The 26,207-nt window shown below is 39.5% G+C and overlaps 1 protein-coding gene across 1 annotated transcript in view; it reads left to right on the top strand.

The window, feature by feature from the left end:
- Positions 1–306: 306 nt before the first annotated feature.
- The window catches only part of LOC115212895 (selenoprotein N-like), a 30,237-nt gene continuing 4,336 nt past the window's right edge, over positions 307–26,207 (top strand). The window contains exons 1-7 of the mRNA XM_029781692.2: positions 307–1,110; positions 12,046–12,156; positions 13,616–13,977; positions 20,568–20,719; positions 21,762–22,000; positions 23,305–23,514; positions 24,755–24,918. Of these exons, the coding sequence (XP_029637552.1) occupies positions 577–1,110; positions 12,046–12,156; positions 13,616–13,977; positions 20,568–20,719; positions 21,762–22,000; positions 23,305–23,514; positions 24,755–24,918 (1,772 nt within the window). The 5' untranslated portion in view covers positions 307–576. The remainder of the gene's footprint in view (positions 1,111–12,045; positions 12,157–13,615; positions 13,978–20,567; positions 20,720–21,761; positions 22,001–23,304; positions 23,515–24,754; positions 24,919–26,207) is intronic.

The raw sequence follows: 26,207 nt of genomic DNA, 5'->3' as shown, positions 1-26,207 counted from the left end.
TCCTAACTAGCAACGTACCGCCTAGATGATATAGTTCAGGGTGCATTGTTTCTGGGAAACGAGATGGGATAGTCACAGCTAGAATGCTTTCGATCATAAGTCTACTCGATCAGGGCGTTATTTGGCCTTAGTAACGACATATGTGCACCTGAGCACTGTCTACAATAATTTCATTGTTATTATATCACATAGAGAGAAGTAAGCCAAAATTTTGTTGTTAGAGTTATTTGCCCATTGCATTTGCCATAACATAGAGAGAGAGGAAATGAGAAATATCATTTCCTCTCTCTATGTTATCAGTTATTCTCTCTAACACTCATCTTCTTCCTTTTCTCTAGTTTTATCCTTTTCTTTCTCTTGTTTTCTCACTCACTCTGTCTTCTTTTCCCCCTTCTCTCTCTCCCCACTGTCTCCGCCCCCACTTTAACCTCCACTGTATCTTCCTAGTCACCGTTTTAATTTGTTTATTTATTTCTAATTATTATGCTGTTATTTCGCAGTGTTAAAAATTCCGATACTTGGCGTGAGTATATAATGTAAGAGGTGCGCCAGTTGAGTGTATTGGCGAAGTTAACGATGGCCAGTACGACGGGGCCTTCTGGTTCCGTCGTTACGCGGTCTCCTGCCAAGTTAGGCAATAAGACGATTCCACCGAGTCCTAAATATCCTGAATCAAGGAACCGACAGACAAACAAGAGTTCACCGAAGAAATCAAAGGAAGCTGCTTCTTCTTCTCATCGGAATTCCGATAACTTTTCTAGAGATGTAAATACCAACTCGAGTTCGAACCGCAATGATGTCACGAAAGACCAACGAATGCAAAATAAGAAAGGCAAAAAAACTGGCGATTCAAAAATAAAAATGAAATTTTTTAACTGCATGAAGTATATGAAATCCTGGTTGTTTTGGTTGAGCATCATTGTTGCTGTAGTTGCTATTTTGTACAAGAAATCAATTGAGAAATTGAACTACGAAAATGCCAAGCAAGAACTTCTGGGCAGCGTAGGCGAGGCGGGACTGACGTTGTTCGACCAATATGACTTTGATGAAGACGGTTATTTGTCTTTAAATGAATTTATTCCGATTACCCATAGATTAATTGACGTCAGGGTAAGTAGAATATTATACCCTCCCTATGCATCACGTACACTTAATTGAGCTCTCAGTACACACACATACACACACACTTTGTCTCATTCAAACACACAAAGAACATGGCTAGGCACGATACAACTTTAACGACGAATCTAAGTAAGACATTTAGATATTTAATCAACTGCCGGTAATAATGATGTCTTCTCAAATATCCAAGGTTGATAAAAGTTGCACTTATCTCTAAATTCAGTAGCATCATTAAACGTGATACTAATCTCTTAATCATCAGGTTGTGGGTTATATATAAAAAGCCTTAGCATCAAACAAAATGTTTTGCGGTACTTTTTCTGGATCTTTACAATGTGAGTTCAAATCACGTCTAGCCCAACTTCTCCTTTTTTTTTTTTTTAGGATCGATAAAATAAATATCGATCAAATACTGGAGACAATATAATCAACTACCACCCTCCTATAATTTCTAGTTTGTGCCTATATTAGAAAGATTTTTTAACCTTGTAGTTTACGTGTGTGTGTATGTGACGGTAATATTGTTGATAATGAAGAGTAATTAACTGAAACTTATTTCAAATTTGATCTGAGGATTAAAACAACAGAAATATGAGTGTTAACTTTGAAACTGTTGTGAGATTAAGGGGCATAGATATGTGTTCAAATCTTAATACAGATTACATTTGTTGTTGTTTATTCTGGGCACAGTTGACTTAGAGTCAAAGATATTTCAGCTATGAATATACCATCTAGTTTTCAGGCATAGCTCATCTTGGAATACTCTCTTTAATGTATTATTACTTTTTTTTAAGGTAGTGGAGTCTGAAGAAAATTTGGCTGCTAGTTCTAGCAGTTCCAGCGACCATGTATAGCCTTCTTTGCTGCTTTACTAGTGATAGATATATCATGAAAGACCTTCTAGCCATGATTACTGTGTGTGGCTAGCAGTTAAAAAATCCTTAGTTCCTCCTATCCGATGTGTGTGTGTATTTTTAGATGATCAGTTGAAGGATCTTGCCTTGCAAATTATTTGGTGACCTTGCTGGTGCTACCTAAAAAGCAGTCTGTAAAGTGGTTTAAGTCGGGAAGAGTATCTAGCTGTAGAAACTATGCCAAAGCAAGCAAATAGAGTTTGGTGCAGTGTTCTGGTTTTCCAGCTCCTGTCAAACCACCCAACACATACCAGCATGGAAAACAGATGTTAATAGTGATGGTAATGATGAAAATGTGATTTGGTATTATTTCTATGATAATAATGCTGATTAAAATTTCATTTATGTGGGAGATGCAAAATTAAATGGGGTAGATTTCATACCTTTCTCATGAATTCAATGAGTGAGCAGTAAAGAATTGGGAATAGAAATTATTCAATAGACTTTAGATAGAAACTTACACTTACTCAATAAGGATATCACCTAATAAGGATACAAAATATTTAGAGTTGTTGGCATCCTTTTGTCTTGGGAGACAATGGAGTTGCACATAAATTAATCCAGTCTGGTTTTTACATTTCATGTCCTCTCCAGTTTTGCGCAGGCCTGGGCTAGATGTAAGAAAATCCTAGGTAGCCCAATCGTCAGGATTCCTTCCTCGACCTTGCTGACGTAGTCCAAAGGAGTGCAGAGCATTACGTTTGGCACTAGCTTGGTTGCAGGAGCTGCCAGAAGAGTGTTGAGTCGAACACTAACCTGCCTACGGGGCTCCACTCCGGATTTCTTTGAAGGTTGTCTCCTTCCGTAACCCTGGATAGGGTCCCATACCGGGTACTGTCAGCTGGAGCTAGCTGAGCCTGGGACTCATGTCAGACAGGGTTGTCACTCCCTGAAGTAGTGAAGAAAATCACTACCCACTACCTACATATAGAGTAAGGGTGTAGTCAATAAATAACTTGTGCTTATAGTATGAAGGTAGATGAACTAATGGTTACAGTGTTGCGCTCTCAAGATCATGGTTTCAGTTCCTGGACTGAGCACTGCATTGCGTTCTCAAGCAAAATGCTTCATTTCATATTGCTTCAGTCCAGCTAAAAATTAGTAACCCTGTGATAGACAGGTGTTGGAAATGTTATGACCACAGAAATGAGTAACTGGCCCTATGAGTCCTAGATCTTGCCATAGTACTTACTCCTAGAGAGATGAACAGAAAGTTGAGTTTTGTGGGACTTGAACACAGCATGGTAAAGAGTCTTAAGTAAATACTCTATGGCATTTTCCCCAGTGCTTTACTGATCTACCATTCACCATTATAGGTTTGTCATTAAAGCAGTAATATTTTCTAAATTAGATTCAATGCCACAAATATATTTTTATGAGTGACAGAAGCAGGTTGGTTGATTGAATTGCCTCTAGTAACTATTTTATAGACTCCAGAAGGATGAAAGCCCAAAACATCCTTGATGGGATAAAGGAATGTAACTATCTAAATACCACTGGAGATTTTGTTTAGCAGCTCTACTGATTCTGCTGTCAACCTTTGCCAACATTGCAACAATAGTATGTTTTCTAAAATAGTCACAAGATTAAGTATTTCAACGGAATCATGGCTGATTAAATTCGTTTTGTTGGTTTATTCAGAGGAGATGAGCATGTAGCAGCCATGAGTATTTTGTGGCACTCATCCACTTCCAAGACTTCTGGAGGGAGAGGTGAAGAACTATAACTCTAAGATTATCCTTTGACTTGCTGGAGCCCTGAACCAAATATTTGCAATCTGGTGGAATTTGATAAAGATAACCAAAATCCATATAGTGGTGTTAAACTGGTTGAAGGATTAAATCTATTGAGTTATACTTATTTTGTGAGGCCTATGAAAACAAGGCAAAATTAATTTCTGTGATTTAAATTCAAACTTTAGCCCTTTAGTACTTAAACCAGTTATATCCATCCCAAATATTCTACCTGTTTTATGTTCAAACTGGTCATATCAGGCTTCTCACACTTACTCTACAATGTCATTGTAAAAATAAACAACCACATCATCAAAATCTTGACGCTACAAGATGATGCATGATTAACCCTTTCAATACCAACCTGGCTGAACTGCCTCTGGCTCTAGTACAAATGCTTTGTTTTTATAAGTTTTGAATTAAAATCTTCCATCAAACTTTAGTCACAATTTATGCTCTTAACCCTAGCTGAATGATAACTAAGTTATTTTACTAAATACTTTGTTTTATTTAAAATTAATTGAAAGAAACAGAGCATCTCAAAATATATATGGTAACGAAAGGGTTAATCCAAAACAGTGTGAATAAATAAACATTACATCTGAATGCTAAAGGGTTAAATTGATGTAACTAAACAAAGAGAGAGGTTTGGAAACGCCACTATGAAAGGTTGCTGAATAAAGAAAATGAATGGGATAAAGAGAGTCTGCCGAATGTTGACCCAACAGAGGGACCAGCTATCCGAGTTGATAGTTCCGTGGTAGCTAAGGCAATTAGAAGCATGAAGACAGGGAAAGCCCCAGGCCCATCAGGAATCACTGCAGAGATGCTCAAAATGTCTGGTAGTGTCGGCTATAGCCTAGTCACCCGTATAGTTAATCAGGTGATACACAAAGGAGTCATACCCAATGACTGGTGTAGCAGCATAATAGTCAACTGCTACAAAGGTAAAGGTGACGCCCTAGATACAAATAACTACAGAGGTATCAAGCTGTTGGATCAGGTGATGAAGGTTACGGAGAGGGTCATAGCCCAACTAATTAGAGAGAGAGTTAGTTTAGATGAGATGCAGTTTGGGTTTGTGCCAGGGAAAAGTACCACTGATGCTATATTCCTGGTAAGGCAGCTGCAGGAGAAATACCTAGCCAAAGATAAGCCCCTGTACCTGGCTTTTGTTGACATGGAGAAAGCCTTCGACAGGGTCCCCCGATCCCTTATCTGGTGGTCAATGAGGAAACTAGGGATAGATGAATGGTTAGTGAGAGCTGTGCGGGCCATGTATAGGGACGCTGCTAGTAAGGTAAGGGTTGGCAACGAGTACAGTGAAGAATTCCGGGTAGAGGTAGGGGTCCACCAAGGCTCAGTCCTCAGCCCCCTCCTATTTATCATAGTCCTCCAGGCAATAACGGAGGAATTCAAGACAGGATGCCCTTGGCAGATTGTAAGTACCTTGAGAGAAAAGCTGGACCTAAGAAGCATCAGTTGTGGTGTGCAAGAGAGACGTTTGCGCTGGTATGGTCATGTGGCGAGAATGGATGAAGACAGTTGTGTGAAAAAGTGCCACACCCTAGTGGTTGAGGGAACCTGCGGAAGAGGCAGACCCAGGAAAATCTGGGACGAGGTGGTGAAGCACGACCTTCAAACTTTAGGTCTCACTGAGGAAATGACTAGAGACCGAGACCTCTGGAAGTGTGCTGTGTGCGAGAAGACCCGGCAGGACAAGTGAGTCCATAACCTGTGGCCTTCTACATGGGATGGAGCCAGCCTACGTATGCATACCTTCCCTTCTTGGGACACAAAACTCTACTTGTGAAGACCTGTTGAGGCAAGTGAGGATCAGAATCGAAATCGATCAATGGAAATTGCAGATGTGTTACCAGTGCCGGTGGCATGTAAGAGCACCGCCCCGACTGGCCTCATGCCGGTGGCACGTAAAAAGCACCATCCGTTCGTGTCCGTTGCCAGCCTCACCTGGCCCCCGTGCCGGTGGCACATAAAAAGCACCATCCGTTCGTGGCCGTTTGCCAGCTCTGTCTGGCACCTGTGCGGGTGACACGTAAAAAGCACCCACTACACTTACGGAGTGGTTGGCATTAGGAAGGGCATCCAGCCGTAGAAACACTGCCAGATCTGACTGGGCCTGATAAAGCCTTCTGGCTTCACAGACCCCAGTTGAACCGTCCAACCCATGCTAGCATGGAAAACGGACGCTAAACGATGATGATGATGATGATGATGATGAAACACCACAAGGCATTTTGTCCAGGTCTACTGGTTCTATCAGCTACTGCCAACAATATCTTAATACTATTACCCCACCATTTGTAGAAATCCATTGTTGCAGTTCCAAACAATGTTTCTGTTCTTGTAATGATAACTTAGTGGGAAAAAGTCATATTGTAAATGTGACTTTTGTTCATTCTATTGTGTAAATATTTAGGAGTTGCCTTAGGTTTTAAGAAAATTATAGAGGGTGTGTAATTTTTGGTGTTGCTTGTTAATAATGAATAGTAACTGTTTCAGGTAGCTGAGAAGGAAAACAAGTTGTTTTAAAAAGAAAGTAGGGCATTTCTTTGTTTTTTCTGTATAGGTGAGAGTGGCTGGGAACATGTGTAAAAGCTTGTGTGTGTGTGTGTGTGTGTGTGTGTGTGTGTGTGGTGCTGTGCATGCACACATACACTTGTAATGTATGAATATATTTCTACTTGAATATACTCACACCAATAAAAGAAACTGAGAGTTTTTAATAGCAGCTAATTCTCCCTCAAATCACACTTTATCAACTGAAAAGAAAATGAAGTAGCCATGGTTGGAATGTCTTGATTGTAGATCTACCGATTCACAGCTGATTTGATGCTAACAGAAACAAACAAAATATGTTAATGTTTATTGTAAATTTGAATACCTCATTATTTAATCTGATAATTATTAGAATTATTATGAGATGGCAGAATTGTTAGATCATGTGATATTTAGTTATGACTCTTTCGTTTTGAGTTCAAATCCAGCCTAGTTTGACTTTACCTTCATCTTTTCATCTAAAGTTTGAATTAAGTAAAAAAAAAAGGCGGATATGAATAGCCTCATGCCTAATTTACAAAAATAAAACTTTAGCTTAATATTTTCTTCTAAATCCATTTGTTCATTAACACTGGTGGGATTATGAAAATCTTGAAACAGACAAATTTTAGGAACACCATTGTTTCAAACTGAACATAAAGGACAAATAAATAAATATAAAAAATCCTTGATAAAAAAAAGTCAAACTTGAATACAGTCATGTCTGTAATACATGCACATGTATACATATGTACATATGCTTTATATACATTCATGTCTATGTATGAATGTGTGTGTGTATATGTGCATCATCATCATTGTTTAACATCCGTTTTCCATGCTAGCATGGGTTGAACGGTTTTGACTGAGGGCTGGCAACCAGATGGCTGCACCAGGCTCCAGTCTTGATCCGGCAGAGTTTCTGCAGCTTGATGCCCTTCCTAACACCAACAAATCCGAGAGTGTAGTGGGTGCTTTATACGTGCCACCTGTACGGCTTTTTACATGCTATCTGCACGGATGTGCCACCTGCATGGACATGCCACCTGCATGTATATGTAATATAAATATCATCATCATCATCATTTAGTGTCCATTGTCCATGCTAGCATGGGTTGGACTATTTGACCAGGGCTGGCAAGCTGAGGGGCAGCACCAGACTCCAGTCTGATTTGGCATGGTTTCTATAGCTGGATGTCCTTCCTAATGCCAACCATTCTGATAGTGTAACGGGTGCTTTTACGTGCCACCAGCATGGGTGCCATTTGTGTGACACTGGTATCTGCCATGACTGCAATTTCACTTGGCTTGATGGGTCTTCTTCTCAAGCACAACAGAATGCCAAAGGTCTTGGTCATTGCCTCTGTAAGTTACAACACTTGAAAGGAGTTTTTCATGTGCCACCAGCATCTGCTACTTTGCCTCTGTGAGACCCAACACTCAAAAGATGCTTTTTATGAGCCACCAGCACAGGTACCAGTTACATGACACCAGCATCAGCCATGACTATGATTTCACTTGGCTTGACAGGTCTTCTCAAGCACAGCATATCACCAAAGATCTCAGTCATTAGTCATTGCCTCTGTGAGGCCCGAAGTTCGAAGATCATGTTTCACCACTTCATCCCATGTCTTCCTGGGTCTACCTCTATGGGTTCCCTCCACAGTTAGAGATCAGCACTTCTTTACACAGCTGTCCTTGTCCATATGCATCACATGACCATACCAGTGCAGTTGTCTCTCTTGTGCACCACATCTGATGCCTCTTATGTCCAACTTTTCTCTCAAGATGCTTATACTCTGTTGAACATGCACACTGACATTGCACATCCAGCAAAGCATACTGGCATCATTTCTTTCAAGCCTATGCATGTCCTTGGCTGTCACAGCCCATGTATCACTGCCATGTAGCATAGCTGTTCACACACAGATATCATACAATTTACCTTTCACTCTGAGGGAGAGGCCCTTTGTTGTCAGCAGAAGTGGGAGCTCCTGAACTTTGTCCAGCCTATTCTTATTTTCACAGCTATTCTCTGTGAGCATCCACCTCTGCTATTAACTTGCTCACCTACATAATGGAAGTTATCTACTACCTCTAGATTACCCAACTGGTAGTTGTTGGAGTCTATTTTTTGTAGTTTCGTTGTTTATTGTACTTGTGCATCTTCCACACACAAAAGCTATTTCCCTTGTTAACCTTTCTCTGATATTGCTGCACATTTTATGTGTCCAAAGCTTATACTGGGTACATCTTATGGAGTTTCTACCTGTGCTTTTTCTATAGATTGAGCAGGGCCATCTACCTGAAGGGATTTGTGATTTGTCTACCTTCCTACTTACTAAGACTTTGGTTTTTGCTAGGCCCTTCAATTCTAGACCTTGTTTCCATACCTAGAACTTCTTCTCTAGTTCTGGTAGTGATTTAGTTATAAGAACAATGTCATCCACATAGAGGAGCTCTTGGGGGTAGCCTGTCTTAAATTCCTCTCTTATTGCCTGGAGGACTATGATGAACAAGAGGGAGCTAAGGACTGATCCGTGGTGAACCCCTACATGTACCTGAATTCTTCACTGTACTCATTGCCAACCCTCACCTTACTTGTAGTGTCCCTGTACTTGGCTTGTACAGCTCTCACCAACTACTCGTCTATCCTTAGTTTCTACATTGACCACCAGATAAGGGATCAGGGAACTCTGTCAAAGGTTTTCTCCAAGTCAACAAACGCCAAGTAAAGAAGTTTATCTTTAGCTATGTCTTTCTCCTGCAGCTGCTTTACTAGAAATATAGCATCAGTGGTGCTTCTCCCTGTCACAAAACCAAACTGCATCCCATCTAGACTCTCTCCCTAATTAGTTGGGCTATGACCCTCTCCGTAACTTTCATCACCTGATCCAACAATTTGATACTATATATATACATATATATATATATATATAAGTTGGTGTTAGGAAAGGCCTCCAGCTGTAAAAACCCTGCTAAAACAGACAATGAATCCTGGTGCAGTCTTCTGCTTAGCGAACTTCTGTCGAACCATTCAACCCATGCCAGCATGGAAAAACGGACGTTAAATGATGCTGATGATGAAATAACAATTACAGCATGGAAAATATATTAGCCATTCAAAAACACACAAAGACTATCAACTTCACTTAAACATTTATAGTTTGGAACTGTGTCATTGACTGGGTCACAGTTGGTATGATAAGAATTTTGACATCATATAATAAATGTTAAAGTGAAGTTAACAGTCTTTTTGTGCTTTTTATTGGCTTATATTTGTCTATTTGTCAAATGACTGAAACAAGTAAAAGAATATATAATATATGCCCTTCCATCATACTCTTACTCCTTTCATTTATCCATTCTGGTTCTTCTGCTGTCACTACTTCTTTTCTATTCTTTTTGTCCACCTGTACAAATGTATATACTTAACATTATTTACTACACTTACTCTGACCTTTCTGTTGTCATCACCCTCTCCTTTTGTCTCTCTCCTACTCCCCTCTGCAGTCTTCATGTCTTAGATTACTGTGTATTCTCCACTTCCTGTGTTGGTACCACAACTCATACTTTTCCACACTGTGCTTCCTGCTCAGTGATTGGAGAGTGAGACAACCCCTCTAGTGCTGGTGCCATAAAAAGAGCACTTAGTACTCACTGTAAAGTGGTTGCAAATGAGCAGAGAAAGCATAGGGCTGTGAGGTCCCTTAAGTGTTCCTCTAGTGTTGATACCATGAGAAAATGCTCCTCATATACCCTGTAAATGTTTGGCAATTGGAAGGGCATCTGGCTGTAGAAACTAAGCCAAAATGACATGTATGAGCACCGGTCTATTGGAGCAATGGTTCCCATAGACTGATTACCTGTTCAATCCGTGCTTGTATAGGAAGCAGGTGTAAAATGATAATGATATGCGTTTGACTGACTATTTCTGTGCTCCTAGATATCTGATTGGCTGAATAGGGGTAAGGAGAGGCTTACTAAACAACAACAACATCAGTCTGTGGGTATGTGAAACTGGCTATTGAAACCGGTTAATCCTGCTTTCATTGTTTTGATTATGGGTTGAGAAATGATTAAAATACTTTAAAACATATTTTTTTACATTAATTAAAAATGACACCATCAAACTATGGATTTTGTGACTATCTCTAAATGTTGCTATTTAAATATCTTTGGTGTTATTTTTCTCTCAATCTGTGAACAAGTATATATTTCAATGTGCATGAAATTGGCAGGAGAAACAATAAATTTATTGTAACAAAATAAGTACTGCAGTCAGTTTGTTTGACTAAGCCCTTCAAGATGCTACCTGAGGTTGGTCACAATTGAATGACTAGAACAACTAAAAGACTGTAGATAGTGACAAGTATTGGGCCATCCCATAAATAATGTGGTTTTTTTTTCAAAATTAAGATAAACAAACTCTAAAATATACTCTCTTTCATTCTCTACAATGCTCTTCCATCTATCTAGTAGACTTGCAAGGCCCTTCTTCCAAAATTCACTTGGACATAACGGAAACTACTCCTCCAGTACTGTTCTGACCTCGTCTACAGAATTCATATATTTTCTGTCCAAATGATTTTGAAGACTGCAGAATAAATGATAATCGAATGGGGCAATGTTCAGCGAATATTGTGGGTGGGGCATCGTTTCCCATTCAAAGTACTCCAGACTTTAGAATGTCATCCTCGTTGTATGTAGCTGAGCATTATCCTGATGGAAGAACACCTTTCGTCTTGAAACCAATGATGGTCATTTTTCTTCTAGTGCTGCTTTCAGTAGATCTCCTTTGTTATTGTTTGGTTTGGGTTTAAAAGTTCAAAGAGGACCAAACCTTTCATATCCCACCAAACAGATAACAACAACATATGTGGGTGAAGACCATCTTTAGCCCAGGGTGCTGGTGTTTCCCCTTTCCCTACCTACTGTCTTTGGTGCTTGACAGTTTTGTAGAGAACCTATTTCTTGTCACTAACCAAAGCCTTGTGATGAATTTGGTAGATGGAAACTGAAAGAAACCCATTATATATATATATTTTTTCTCATAAGGTATTGGAATCTTACATATATACCATTCTGCCTAATAAATGGATCTACAAATTCATATCCCTACATATCTCACATCTGTTTTCATTCCTCCACCTCACTCTCTATTTTGCATCCTATCTAAATTAATTATTACTTAACCATCCTCTCCTACCATCTCCGATGAAGGGATATAATTAATAAATATCCTGGAAACAGCTGTAAGACCTATCTATAAACGTTCTAATATCTACACAGCTTTGTTTTTTTTTATCTCACTATGCAAAAAATTCTTATATATATATATATATGTGTGTGTGTCTTTGTGTTTGTTATTGCCCCCACCACCACTTGATGACCTTTGTTGGTTTGTTTACATCCCCATAACTTAGTAGATCAATAAAAAAGACTGATAGAGTAGTTACCAGGCTCAAAAAGAAAATAAAAATTGGAGTGGATTTGCTTGAGTAAACTTTTCAAGGCTATGCTCCAGCATGGCTGCGGTCCAATGATTGAAACAAGTAAAAGATAAAAAAAAACCCCAATTACTCATATAAACTTGATATTCTGTAATTGTATACTGTGCAGGGGCTTATCATGTTTGACCACAAGTTACCCTGTTGCTAATGCAACATTCTTGCACTCTTTGATTTTGGTTTCTGTTTCTCTGTTTCCTTCTCCAGGTTCCAATCGAGTATAATTTCCAGTTTGATGTTGATGATGAAGCATTAGTGGTGGAGGCCAGCTTTGTTCCTCTTACACCTTCTACCATGAAGAAGATTATTGAGGAAGGTGTAAGTATCTTTCAGTTTGTAGATGTCTGCATACAGGTATTGCATGAGGGGCTTGAATATCTGAATAATGCTTACGTTTTTGAAACAATTATCTCACCTTTTAATTAGTTGTTCTTAGATACACTCTTTCTACATGTAAACCAGTTACACACACATGATACATAATATTCTTTTACACATACATACATTCACTCTCTCTTTCTCTCACATGCACCACACACAGATACACACATTCTGTTATTGGCGATGAGCTGGCAGAAACGTTACCACGCCGGGCGAAATGCTTAGTGGTATTTCGTCTGCTGCTACGTTCTGAGTTCGAATTCCGCCGAGGTCGACTTTACCTTTCCTCCTTTCGGGGTCGATTAAATAAGTACCAGTTACGCACTGGGGTTGATAATCGACTTAATCCGTTTGTCTGTCCTTGGTTGTCCCCTCTATGTTTAGCCCCTTGTGGGTAATAAAGAAATAGGTATTTTGTCTGCTGCTATGTTCTGAGTTCAAATTCTGCCGAGGTCGACTTTGCCCTTCATCCTTTTGGGGTCAATTAAATAAGTACCAGTTACGCACTAGGGTCGATATAATCGACTTAATCCATTTGTCTGTCCTTGTTTGTCCTCTCTGTGTTTAGCCCCTTGTGGGTAGTAAAGAAATAGGTGTCAGTCATTGGAAGTTGCCTATGCTAATTCTAATTCTGAGGTGATCTAACAAAACCAAAACAAATTACCATTCTAAGGCAAAGATTAGATTTGCTCTCCATTGCATTGCTTACATTCTATTTTTAATCAGTTAACATTTCAGGATTATCTTCCCCACCTTTCTTGATCATTAAGCTATGATTATTTCTTCTCCCCATACATGGAATAATTATTGATTAAAATATCTTGACTCATTGTAACATGAATCTTGTCAAAAGAACCAGTTAAGTATTGTAGTTGATATTGTCATCTATCCCCTCTCACCAAAATGAATAGGGCTGATTACTCATTAAATGATACCTTTGATTATGGAAACTTCAATTAAGTGCTTCTTTTTATTCAAATTAACATGTGGGATAAATAAATAATTGTAAGTAGTGATTCGAAAGATAATTACAATTTTGCCTATTGATTTTTCAAGTTCTAAGAATCAATTAAATGCTATAAACCACTTATGTTAAAGATATATGGTTTTGTGTCAATATCGGTTTCAAATTTAGGCACAAGGCCAGCAGGATTGGAGGTGGAGCTGAGTCAATTAAATCGACCCCAGTGTTCAACTTGTACTTACTTTACCAACCCTGAAAAGACAACTGGCAAATTTGACCCTGGGGGAATTTGAACTCAGAATATTAGGACAGCTGAAATGCTGCTAAGTGTTTTTCCCAGCATGCTAACAATTCTGCCAGCTTGCTGCCTTGTTTTGTGTCAATATTTGAAAGTATGATTATTATTTCCCCTTTTTTTTTTTTTTAATTTAGGAACAGATTATGGAAACTCAGAAGTGTTTTTCTGGACTCAAAGAATGGAAAAAACCAGCGAAGAATCTCATGATATATTCTGCTAAACACTTCAAACCTTTTCTGCCAACCAACCCAGATTTCATGAACTCTGTGGGTAAAGTCTACACACTGTGGGAGGGCAGTAGATTCCAGTACATCACTGGACAGATGCCAAGCAGCAACAGATATTTTCCATCTCTATTCAAAGACAACCAAGCTATTTTTCACAGTCTCCTTTCTATGTTTCACCCACGCCCATTTCTCCTGTCGCGTTTTGAACCACAAGGAGCTGTGGCTTGCGTTAGAGCATACAATTCTGAGTTTGTGGACATAGCTTTTAGGTAAGAGATAACATGTAACATCTCATGTTCTTTGAAATATATTTAAATTGCTATTTTGGCAGAAGACCACATTTAACTGATTGACTCAGTCCTATGCTGTAAATGAAGGCATGACTAGGTGGTTGAGAAATTTGTTTGCGCACATATCATCTATGAGAGCCTTGGTGTAATCATGCATGTGAGTGAAAGTTTCCCTATGAAAGCTGTGGAAGTCATCAGAGCCATTGCTGGTCTTGGGTGGTAGATTTAATCCATTGCCGGATTTAACACTACACTTCATATGTGGTGTCTTTAACAGGGACCGCCCTATCGCTAGGATCTGGGCCATGTTTTTGGTCTAAGGATAACTTCATCTCTTCCTTCCACCTGTCTCAGAAAAGGGTTATGGGAGTAGTCCTTATTTCTCTAACTTAAGCCATTAAAGAATAACAAATGAGTTGTAATCATTTAAAATTTCTTGAATGAAGTTGGTTTAGAAAGAAAAAAATTGAATAAGGTTAGATATCAAGCTTGGTGCCCTGTCACTTCTGCTGGAACACCTCACTCATTACCATCACCATCATCATCATCATCGTTATCACTCAAATAATTATTATAGGAGTCAGCAGAGAAACTTTTATAACAGCAACAATTTTTCTAAAGAGATTGCATAAGCTAATTACAGAAATTCTTTGTACTTGCTCAACCTGTTCAATGGAGCCTCTTCATTGTTGCCTGGCTTTCCAGAAACAGTAGTCAAATCTCTTTTAAATCACACTCTATTGTTTTAAACAATAATTTGATGGATAATATAATCAGGAGTACACTCTGCTTGGAAATAAAAAGCAGGGTTGGTCATGGTTGGAATACCTTCGATTACAGATCTGCTCAGTCATAGTCAGCTTGGGGCTAAACAGAAACCTGTTCAAGTGCAAGCCAACAAGTGTGCTTCTTTGTGATAAGATTATTCTGTCAAATGCAATGCTTATTTATTCAATTGTTACCCCATAACGTACCCCCAAAATAAGTACTGGGCTTTGTTTGTTCAATTAAACCCTTCAAGGTAGTGCCCCAGTATGGCCACTGTCCAGTGGCTGAAACAAGTGAAAGATAGAAGATAGGACTCATTAGGAAAACCTGTATTCATTGCATAACCTCCAAATTTATGCTGGAGAAAAGAGGTTGTGATGTTTATGCCTTTATCACAAAGGATAAGAGTTACAAGAAGTAAATGTTACAAGTTAAAGATTGCTTAGAAATCACAGGTTCAGTCCAACGTTATTTTACTGATATATGTTAATACATAAAGCATGATGGGCCAAGATCGTGGCTGTCAAGCACAGGTCAACAGGCCACAATCATGGCTCAGATAGATGCATTTAACTTATGGGCATTTGTTGGGGTCTAATGTCACTTGAAGGCTCTGGTACCCTCCCACTGCCCCAGAATGCAAGAGGACTAATTGTTCAACTAATGACTTTTCAGATGATGTAGAACTTGCTACCATTATATACTAAGAAGATATTTTAACTATTTTTTGCTTTTTTATGTGTGCATAGTAGCCTCATTGTCATAAAATGTGCTCAGCAGTCCATGCTATGTAAGTGCAAATCCCAGCGTTTTATGGGTTAAACATAAAATGTGTCTTTCTTATCATCAGGCATAAACCACAGAGATTTAAGTAATAATTTTTGTAGTCATAGTTGTACATGATCTGTTTGATAATCTGAAATAAGTCATGATTTGTCTCCTAATCTGTGTTAATCTATTCAGATTAATCAGCCGCTCAGATTTTCATTGAGATTTTATTTCTCAATATCTATCACTACTAAAGTGACAAACTGACAGAATCATTAATTAACACTCTGGGCCAAATTCTTAGTGGCATTTCGTCCATCTGTATGTTCTGAGTTCAAATCCCACCAAGGCATGCCTGTCACTAAGGAGGTGGGGGGAGGGGGGGCACTAGACTGCACTGCTCCCTCACTATTGGTGCACCCTCAGATTTAGAAAATACAATTTACAAAAATCTTCCTGCAATACAAATTTGTGCCTACCCAGAATATTCTGAAGCACCCCCAGGTACCAAAGTCTAGCAACACGCCTGCGCTGATGTCAATTTTACCTTTCATCCTTTTGGTGGGGGTCGATAAAATAAGTGCCAGCTGAGCACTTGGGTCGATGTAATTGACTTACTCCCTTTCTTGCAATTGCTGGCCTTGTGCCAAAATTTGAAATTAATATCTACACTCACTGAGTGGTTGGCGTTAGGAAGGGCATTCAGCTGTAGAAACACTGCCAGATCAGACTGGAGCCTGGTGCAGCCTTCTGGCTTCCCAGATCTCCGGTCGAACCGTCCAACCCATGCTAGCATGAAGAACGGACGTTAAATAATGATGATGATGATGATAGAAGGAGCGAGCTAGCAGAATTGTTACTGCTCTAGACAAAATGCTTAGCAGCATTTCTTCCAGCTTTGCATTCTGAGTTGAAACTCCACCGAGCGGTTGATACAATAAGTACCAATCAAGCACTGGGGTTGATGAAACTAACTGACCCCTTCCTATGGAATTGCTGGCCATGTGCCAAAATTTGAAACCAATAGCTATCATTATTATTTTTCTTTGTTTTGTTATTATCAGAATTTTAGAACAGTGCTTTTTAAACTATGGGTCACGACCCAATTTGGGGGTCGCGAAGTGAAATGCTGGTGTCACGAAGATTAAATTCAAACACTTGAATTTCAGTTTATATGTTACTAGCAGCTAAGCCCAGTTTCACCCGGTCTGTTTGGATGGACATGTATGTGTGCATGTGTGCATGCTTGTGCTTGTGTATGTGAGAGAGAAAGAGGGTGAGAAAGAGAGATAGAGTGAGTGAAGGTATGTGTCATGATGATTGACGTCTTTTAAGGTACACACACATACATAGAAAATGTGAGGTCATCATGTAAAATTTTTACAATAGTTGATTGATGGAAAAGATTATATTAAATTTTTGAAATGCAAATATGTGAATGAAAATTAAGTTCAGACCTCTACATGGTAGCTAGATCTGGTAGAAATAGCAGCCAAATCTCCCTCAAAACACCCTACTGTCTTAATCCGACAATTCTGCCTATTATGTAGTTTTAATGAGAAACTGTAACTAAAGATTAAGATTATTAACCTCACAAAGAGGTGAAAGAAGAGAGACAGCATAGTGAAATTTTTAGCTGACTGTCATCCTGTACTCCCCTTGCTGCTAGCGAAATGGTATATGCTGGCTGTATGAGCAACTGGCTGTTTTAATGGTCGAACAAACGGGAATTCCATTAGAAAAAGTTTTAGTCGATTTTCTCTGTAATTATGGGGGCTAGGAAAAAAATACAAACCGCATTCCAGTCTATGCACCTGTCGCCACATGTGTGCCATTTTTCATGCGAATCCACCCAGCCGTTTTGCTGTGAACCTGAAGACAAGACAGAATATAACGATCGCCCATGTTCAATTTATATCATAGATTTCACAAATGCATATTTAATACCTAGGGTTGTGAAAAATCTTGTGATGAAAAATGGGGTCATGAATGAAAAAGTTTAAGAAATGCTGTTTTAGAACATGTGACAAAGTGCCTTAGTATTTAGTTATAGCCCTTTAGAACATCTTATAGTATTTAGTTAGAGCCTTTCACATACTGAATTCAAATTTAGCCGAGGCTGATTTTGCATTTCATTCTTTCAGGGTTATTGAAATAAGTACCACTCATGTACTTGGGTTGATATTATAAACTACCTTTTCTCACCAAAACTCTCAGTATTTCCTGTCTACTCTAGAACCATCAACAGGAGTGTCTTGGATTTAACATCAAGACACCTGCCCATCAAGTCTGCTTGGATCAGAGCTTAGATGGACTGTCTGATACTCAGACGTTCCCATGACAATTACATGTTTTCAGAGTATTTATAATCACTGTGATTATGCAAATCATAATCAAGATTGTATAAAAAGTGACGGTAAATGCCATGTACACATGGATATTGAAGTAACAGTATATGGGAACAAGATGTCATGTTTCCCATCATTACTAGTCATTATGGCAATACCTAGCGCTAATCTTCTCATGAGATTGTTCTGTGCTAGGTATGGGTGTGTATACGAAACAACTGACTAAGACAGAGAAATATATATACAATTAGATTCTTATAAAGAGCTGAAACTTTACATTTGCAACTTAAAGTTAGTTAGTTAGTTAATTTTTTGGCTCAAAAAGCAAAAAGCAAGGCCATGTAGGGGGACATGGAGTTATGTACAGCGTAGTGTTCATGTAAAGAGTTCAGGCCACTTGTGGTCAAGGGAGACTTTGAACCGAGCGGTCGTCGGCATCTTCACCATCTCGTCTGGCAGCTTATTCCACAGATCTGCAACCTGGATGGAGAAAGCCCCTCTCCTTCGATTGAGATGAAATTGTTGCAGATAGAGCTTTTCGGAATGACCCCGCAGCCGACGCTCTGGAGCAGGAGTGAAGAACAGCTCTTTTGAGAGGTTACACTTTCCGCTTATGATGTTGTGAGCAAGAATGAGATCACCACGACGTTGTCGTTTTTCTAGAGAATAAAGGTCGAGCGTCTTCAGCCTTTCTTCATAAGACAAATTTCCACCTTTCACCTTTTAGTTCCCCAGACGACATACATGATCATGATGATGATCATCATCGTTTAACGTCTGTTTTCCATGTTAGCATGGGTTGGACGGTTTGACCGGGGTCTGGGAAGCCAGGAGGCTGCACCAGGTGCCAGTCTAATCAAGCAGTGTTTCTACAGCTGGATGCTCTTCCTAACACCAACCACTCCGTGGCAGCTGCAGGAGAAATACCTAGCCAAAGATAAGCCACTGTACCTGGCTTTTGTTGACATGGAGAAAGCCTTCAACAGGGTCCCTCGATCCCTTATCTGGTGGTCAATGAGGAAACTAGGGATAGATGAATGGTTAGTGAGAGCTGTGCAAGCCATGTATAGGGACGCTGCTAGTAAGGTAAGGGTTGGCAACGAGTACAGTGAAGAATTCCGGGTAGAGGTAGGGGTCCATCAAGGCTCAGTCCTCAGCCCCCTCCTATTTATCATAGTCCTCCAGGCAATAACGGAGGAATTCAAGACAGGATGCCCTTGGGAGCTCCTCTATGCTGATGACCTTGCTCTAATTGCTGAGTCGCTATCAGAACTGGAGGAGAAGTTTCAGGTGTGGAAACAAGGATTAGAATCGAAGGGCCTTAGAGTCAATCTAGCTAAAACCAAAGTCGTAATCAGTAGGAAGGTAGACAAATCACAAACGCCTTCAGGTAGATGGCCCTGCTCGATCTGTAGAAAAGGTGTAGGTAGAAACTCTATAAGATGCACCAAGTGTAAGCTATGGACACATAAGAGGTGCAGCAATGTCAAAGGAAGGCTAACTAGGAAGATGGTTTTTGTATGTGGCAGATGCTGAGGAACAATAAACACTGAAAATGCTCTGAGACCAACTTCTGTCACTTTCCAGGGAGAAAAACTAGAAATAGTTGATAGTTTCCGTTACCTAGGTGACCAAGTCAGCAGCGGGGGCGGGTGTGCTGAAAGTGTAACTGCTAGAGTAAGAATAGCTTGGGCAAAGTTCAGAGAGCTCTTACCTCTGCTGGTGACAAAGGGCCTCTCGCTCAGAGTAAAAGTTAGACTGTATGATGCATGTGTACGAACAGCCATGCTACATGGCAGTGAAACATGGGCCGTGACTGCTGAGGATATGCGTAAGCTCGCAAGAAATGAAGCCAGTATGCTCCGATGGATGTGTAATGTCAGTTCTCATACTCGGCAGAGTGTAAGTACCTTGAGAGAAAAGCTGGACCTAAGAAGAGGCAAACCCAGGAAAATCTGGGACGAGGTGGTGAAGCACGACCTTCGAACTTTAGGTCTCACTGAGGAAATGACTGAGACCTCTGGAAGTGTGCTGTGCGCGAGAAGACCCGGCAGGACAAGTGAGTCCATAACCTGTGGCCTTCTACATGGGATGGAGGCAGCCTACATATGCATACCTTCCCTTCTTGGGACACAAAACTCTACTTGTGAAGACCTGTTGAGGCAAGTGAGGATCAGAATCGAAACCGATCAATGGAAATTGCAGATGTGTTACCAGTGCCGGTGACATGTAAGAGAACCATCCGTTTGCAACCGTTGCCAGCGCCGCCCCGACTGGCCTCGTGCCGGTGGCACATAAAAAGCACCATCCGTTCGTGTCCGTTGCCAGCCTCACCTGGCCCCCGTGCCGGTGGCACATAAAAAGCACCATCCGTTCATGGCCGTTTGCCTGCTCTGTCTGGCACGTAAAAAGCACCCACTACACTCACGGAGTGGTTGGCGTTAGGAAGGGCATCCAGCCGTAGAAACACTGCCAGATCTGACTGGGCCTGATGAAGCCTTCTGGCTTCACAGACCCCAGTTGAACCGTCCAACCTATGCTAGCATGGAAAGCGGACGCTAAACGATGATGATGATGATGATGATGAATGTATAATATTGTATATATCAAAAACCTCAGTATTCAGTTTCATGTTTACATATTTAAAATATTCTTTCTTCTCATTTCCATCTTTAATTCATACAGAATACATGCAGAGTTCCAGCTGAATGAACGACCAAATCTTCCATTTTGGTTCACTCCAGCATATTTCTTTGGCAATCTCATCATCAACAAAAATGCTACATCTCTCCTGAAGTTCAATCTTGCTGTACCAACTCACAATAAACTCAATGTTGGTTAGTAGAAATAAGTGAAAATATATTGTATTGCTGTGTTGTGGTTTATATACCTGGTGTGCATATGTCTGTCTGTATGTGTATCTGTGTGTTTATGATGCTATTTGAAGACTGGTGTGTGAATAAACTACATTTATACAACCCTAATAATGTATAACCTGTTGATGGGGTGTTGCTCATTTGAATTAGTGGTACCCAGACTGAAGGGGAAATTGGTTTCTTGGCTGAAAGTTCAAATAGTTTCTTTTCCTGTCACCAGTACTGCACTGTGCCCATAGCCAAAACACCTATGCTATCTCCCCACACCTAACTGTCATTAGCAACTGTAAGCTGAGACAGTCTATCAGTATATGCAAGGATAAGATGCTCCTAGTACTGGGTTCTTCAAATTCTTCTATGAATATAGCTTGAAGAAAGATAGAATGTTTCAAGACTGTATGAATAAAGAGTTTGCTTTTTGACCTTGTGGTTTTGGATTCAGTCCCACAGCATGGAAAGTGTCTTATACTATGGTGCTGGGTCAATAAAACCCTGTGAGTGGGTTTGGTAAATGGAAACTGAAAGAAACCTGTTGCATATGTGTGTGTGTGTGTGTGTTCTTGTCTTGACATCATAGAATACTTATGAGTTACTATCATTCAAGCAGAGTCCTTCATTTCCAATCTTCCAAGAACACATGTGAGGCCTTGGTGAAGTATTATCTTGCCTGGACACAAGCCAAAGTTGGTGACAGGAAGGGCATCTAGCCATAGGAAAAATCTGACTCCTGCAAGCATGGAAAATGTGGATGTTAAAACAATGGAGATGACAACGATGGTATATTCAAGCCAGCATCTTATAATGCAATAGGATTTAGAAAGTACTCATGCATACACACATAAAAATGCTCATGCATGCCTATACATACTTGCACACACACAAACACACCATGTATACATAGACAAATGTACACATACTCTCCTTCACAAACTTATATACCCATACATGCAAAACATCCCACAATACAAACGTTTCATGTTTTACAACTCTGTATGTCTTTCAGACATGGAATGGCTGACAAATGTGGCTGATGAAGTCAATATGGAAGTCAACATTGGATTTCTACCCAAAATGGAACTGAAGTCCCTCAGCAGATCTACTGTTCACGCTAACCAGCTTGATTTTGAAGGTATTGATGAGGCGGTCACCAACCAAGAAATATCATCTATTTCATGGACGGAAGAAATCTCCATGGAAGAAGCAATGAAAAGTATGGAAGTCAAAATGTTTCCCTTTAAGGAAGTAGGTTACTTTAGTAGAATATTTTATTTGTTTTGTTTGACTTTTTGCATTGTGTGTTTGTTGGAACTGTTGCTAAGCAACGGACCATGTGTATGTTTATATACATTGTGTGTGCATATTTATGTCATGTAGTGTGAGTGTTTTATGATATACCCTACATAATGCAGTTGTGCAGATTATAAGGAAGGGGCCTTTTACATGCTTGCTTGACCAATGAACCAATAAGAACCTCTGTACAGTCACTCGACATAATAGAAATAGCAGTCAAATTTTCTTTAAATTATACTCTATCATCTTAAAATATAAGATATCAAAGTCTATCTATATAAATGTGGAATTCTGTCTGTCTGGGACACCTGTATCTCAGACTACATTTGCTCCGTATAGAAATATCATACCTTTTTGGAATCAGGATGATCCCTGGATTGAAAATCTGCCCTTCATTTGGTTCTTGAACATCCAGTATAAGGATTTGATTTAAAAGCATTTGGATTGCTATTTCTAGCAGGTAAAGCTTGGTTGATTCATGCTTTCTTGGTTGGCATTTGTCAGATGATGCCAGAGATGAAGGAGTGTGATAAATGACATTAATTTTGTTAATTTTATGTCAAGATGAAAACTTTGGGACAAATTGACTAATAGTTGGAATTCAACTTGGGCCTGGAACAATAGAATGATTGCAATCCAGAATTGAATTTTCATCTGTCCTTAACTTCTGATCAAACACCACTGGGGCATATAATCATTATAGATGTATTATAGTCATGTTCTTTAGCTCTCTTTAGTTTTGGGCCTCAGACCCAATTAGCCCTCTGCAGGAGTTAGACTAAAAGTCTGCGTGAAGTGCAGTTTTTAAGCTTGTATTAGATAAATGAAACATAATAAAAAAAGATAGAATGGTTACAGTAGGAATACTTTTGATTCTTGTTAACCAAAATTTGGCTAAAAAAACAATATAAACTTGGGCTAAAAACGACATAGATTATAATACAATGTGTGTATTACAAAAAGTGATGTATGATTGTGCACAATATAAAGGATGTTTCTGTGTTAATACACATATTCTGAGTTGTGTGTGCATATGTTTGTACATGTAGGTGAGCATATAAAAAATTCTTTATTATTATTATTATTTAGCCCCTATTTTAATCCTGCTTATGCAAACCTATGACAAAAAGTGTTCCAGCAATGGCCATCCATTTTGTGTGTGTAGTGTGTGTGTGTGTATAGTGTTTTTTGTATGTATATTGTGTGTATTGTACCTGTATGTTGAATTTCTACTAAACGCGGAATTATATTTTCAGGTCCCTTATTACAACTTTACTTCAGCCTTTAAAAAGGCCCAGGCTGTACAGAAATTAGTTCACTCCATCATATTATGGGGTGTACTAGATGATCAGAGTTGCTGAGGTTCCGGGCGAACCCTGCGAGAGACTGCTCTCCAGAGTTCGCCCGTTATGTCTTTCCTTAAGGAACACTTTATCAGTACTTCCTGCCTTGTTGTTGATCTTGAGGTAAGTTGTTGCCAATTTCTGTTCCTTCTCTGCTTGTCGAAAGCTTGTTTTAGGTTAATTTTGGGCAGAAGTTGCAGCTAGTAGTAAAAAAAAAATCACCATACTTCTATGTTTACCTTTGTAGCAGGAATAATGATGATGATATATATGAAGGGCATCCTGCTGTAGAAACTCTGCCAGATCAGATTGGAGTCTGGTGCAGCCATCTGGTTCACCAGACCTCAGTCAAATCGTCCAGCCCATGCTAGCATGGAAAGCGGATGTTAAACGATGATGATGATGATATATATATATATATATATATATACACATGATATTTATCACACGAACTATGATGAAAAAATGTTAGATATGGTATATAGATTTTCTTGTGCAGGGGTTTCTTGAGATATAATTTATTTTATGGGTTGTGCAAGGGTAAAAGGGTTGAGAAACACTGGTATAGAGTGTACTGGGTGCTTTTTATCATGACACCAGCACTAGAGAAGTTGCTTTGTCCTCTGAAAGACTTGAGAGTTCATCCCTTCAGCATTTAAACTGACTATATCAGGCTCATATATTCTTCCTGTTTTATGTTCAAACTGTCTGGATCCAGCCTCTCACACCTATCCTACAATGTCATTCTAAAAATAATCATAGAAATCTCAAAGCTATAAGATAAGACAATTCAAAACAATGTGAATAAATAAGCATTACATTTGACAGAGTAATTTGAATGTTAAAGGGTTAAGGCAATGTGACTAAAAGGGGAAATGGAAGAGAGAGTATGAAAGGAGAAACAAAGTGATAAGGATGAGAGGTTGATAGGAAAGGGAGACAGTAATAGGCAGTTACTTGTTAGTAAAGAGACTGAGTAGAAATACAAGTTTGGACAGTGGATTAAACGCATTATTCAGACCATAGAGCTTTGCTCTACTCCAGTGTTTCTCAAGGAAATGTGGATGGGTAGATGCTGTGAGGATTGAAAAGTTGGGCAGACAAATTGCCATGTTTAATAAATTTTAGATGGATTTCAACTTTTTAAATTAGCCACTACCATTGTGAAGAAAAGAGAATTATATGGATACAAGTTTAATTTTTGTCTTCTCGTTAACAAAAATGGAAGAGGGACAGAAATTTCACTAATAATTTGGATGGGGCCTGGTTTTTGTTAGATTGAGACCACTGCTCTACACAGGTTATCCACCTTATGACGATGATGATTAATCAAAATTATTTTGTTCTTATTTGTTGACTTCAGGATCTGAAGAAAGGCAAAGGTGAGGCTGCTAAAGTTGCAACTATGTTCCTTGAGAATTATAAATTTCCTGTCATGATGATGGTATCTCTCTCCAATGGCACTATCTTGAATAAAGTAAATGCCAACGATCTCCTTGATGCTCCATCTGACTTCTGGAATACAGGGTATGGCATTTTAAAACTTTTTTATCAACTGTTTGTACAATAAATCACTTACATTTCTGTTATTTTCTTACTGATTTCATTCATTAGACAGGGCATTGTCTTCATGGATTTTGTAAGTATTCGTTCGTTCGTTTAAGTATATCAACTTCAGTAGTTAAATTTTGTCTGTTATTTATCAATCTCTAAGTACAGATGTATAAAAGGACACATCATAAATACAGACACTGTCCTCTACCACATAAATACTGTATAGTTCTACTTACCAAATTCCATACACAAGGTATTGGCTGACCCAAGGCTTTCATGAGGTGCTATACAGTGGGATTGCACCCAAGGTCATATGGTTATGAAACAGACTTCCTACCTACACAACTATGAGTGTCTATTTTTTTTTTTTGAATAGGTCTCAGGACAGACTCTCCTCTTCACCCAATCCCTGTTTCTTCAAGTTCCACTTAGAGAAAAAAGAAAGGTTGAAGAAAGTGATACTGCCCTACAATAAAGTTGTAGAACTAGGAGTGGAATTGATGACTGTGGCCTGAATAAATGAGCCTACTTACAGTATACATCTATAAATTGAAGAACATAGCAGGGAAAGAGTAGTTTTGGAAATCAATTGTATGCATAACACCTTGGGCAACTATATTCAACTGTAGTCTTGTGTTTGTCAGTATTACCATCCATCCGTTTTTACTGTCCACTATCCCTGGGAGGGTTGTGGAGGTTGAGCCATCAGGCACTTCCTCCACAGAGTCCTATCAGAAGCAACCATTATTAAAATTTCTTACTGGATTCCCACACACAACCGAGACTATGGATATTATCCAGCTAATGGTACTTCTTAAATACGGAGGTCCTGACGCACGCATCTATGTAATGATATAAAAGAAAGGTAACCCTAACCCCTCTGTATTTAAGTAGTGCCCAACTATCTTGGTCGTGGTCTACACCATGTGGTGCCCAACTATCTTGGTCGTGGTCTACACCATGTGGTGCCCAACTATCTTGGTCGTGGTCTACACCATGTGGTGCCCAACTATCTTGGTCGTGGTCTACACCATGTGGTGCCCAACTACCTTGGTCGTGGTCTACACCATGTGGTGCCCAACTACCTTGGTCGTGGTCTACACCATGTGGTGCCCAACTACCTTGGTCGTGGTCTACACCATGTGGTGCCCAACTACCTTGGTCGTGGTCTACACCATGTGGTGCCCAACTATCTTGGTCGTGGTCTACACCATGTGGTGCCCAACTACCTTGGTCGTGGTCTACACCATGTGGTGCCAACT

This window comes from Octopus sinensis, linkage group LG6 (assembly GCF_006345805.1).
Source record: "Octopus sinensis linkage group LG6, ASM634580v1, whole genome shotgun sequence".
NCBI classification, from domain to species: Eukaryota; Metazoa; Mollusca; class Cephalopoda; order Octopoda; family Octopodidae; genus Octopus; species Octopus sinensis.
Note: the sequence above shows the minus strand (reverse complement) of the source record. Positions and strands in the feature narration are given on the sequence as shown.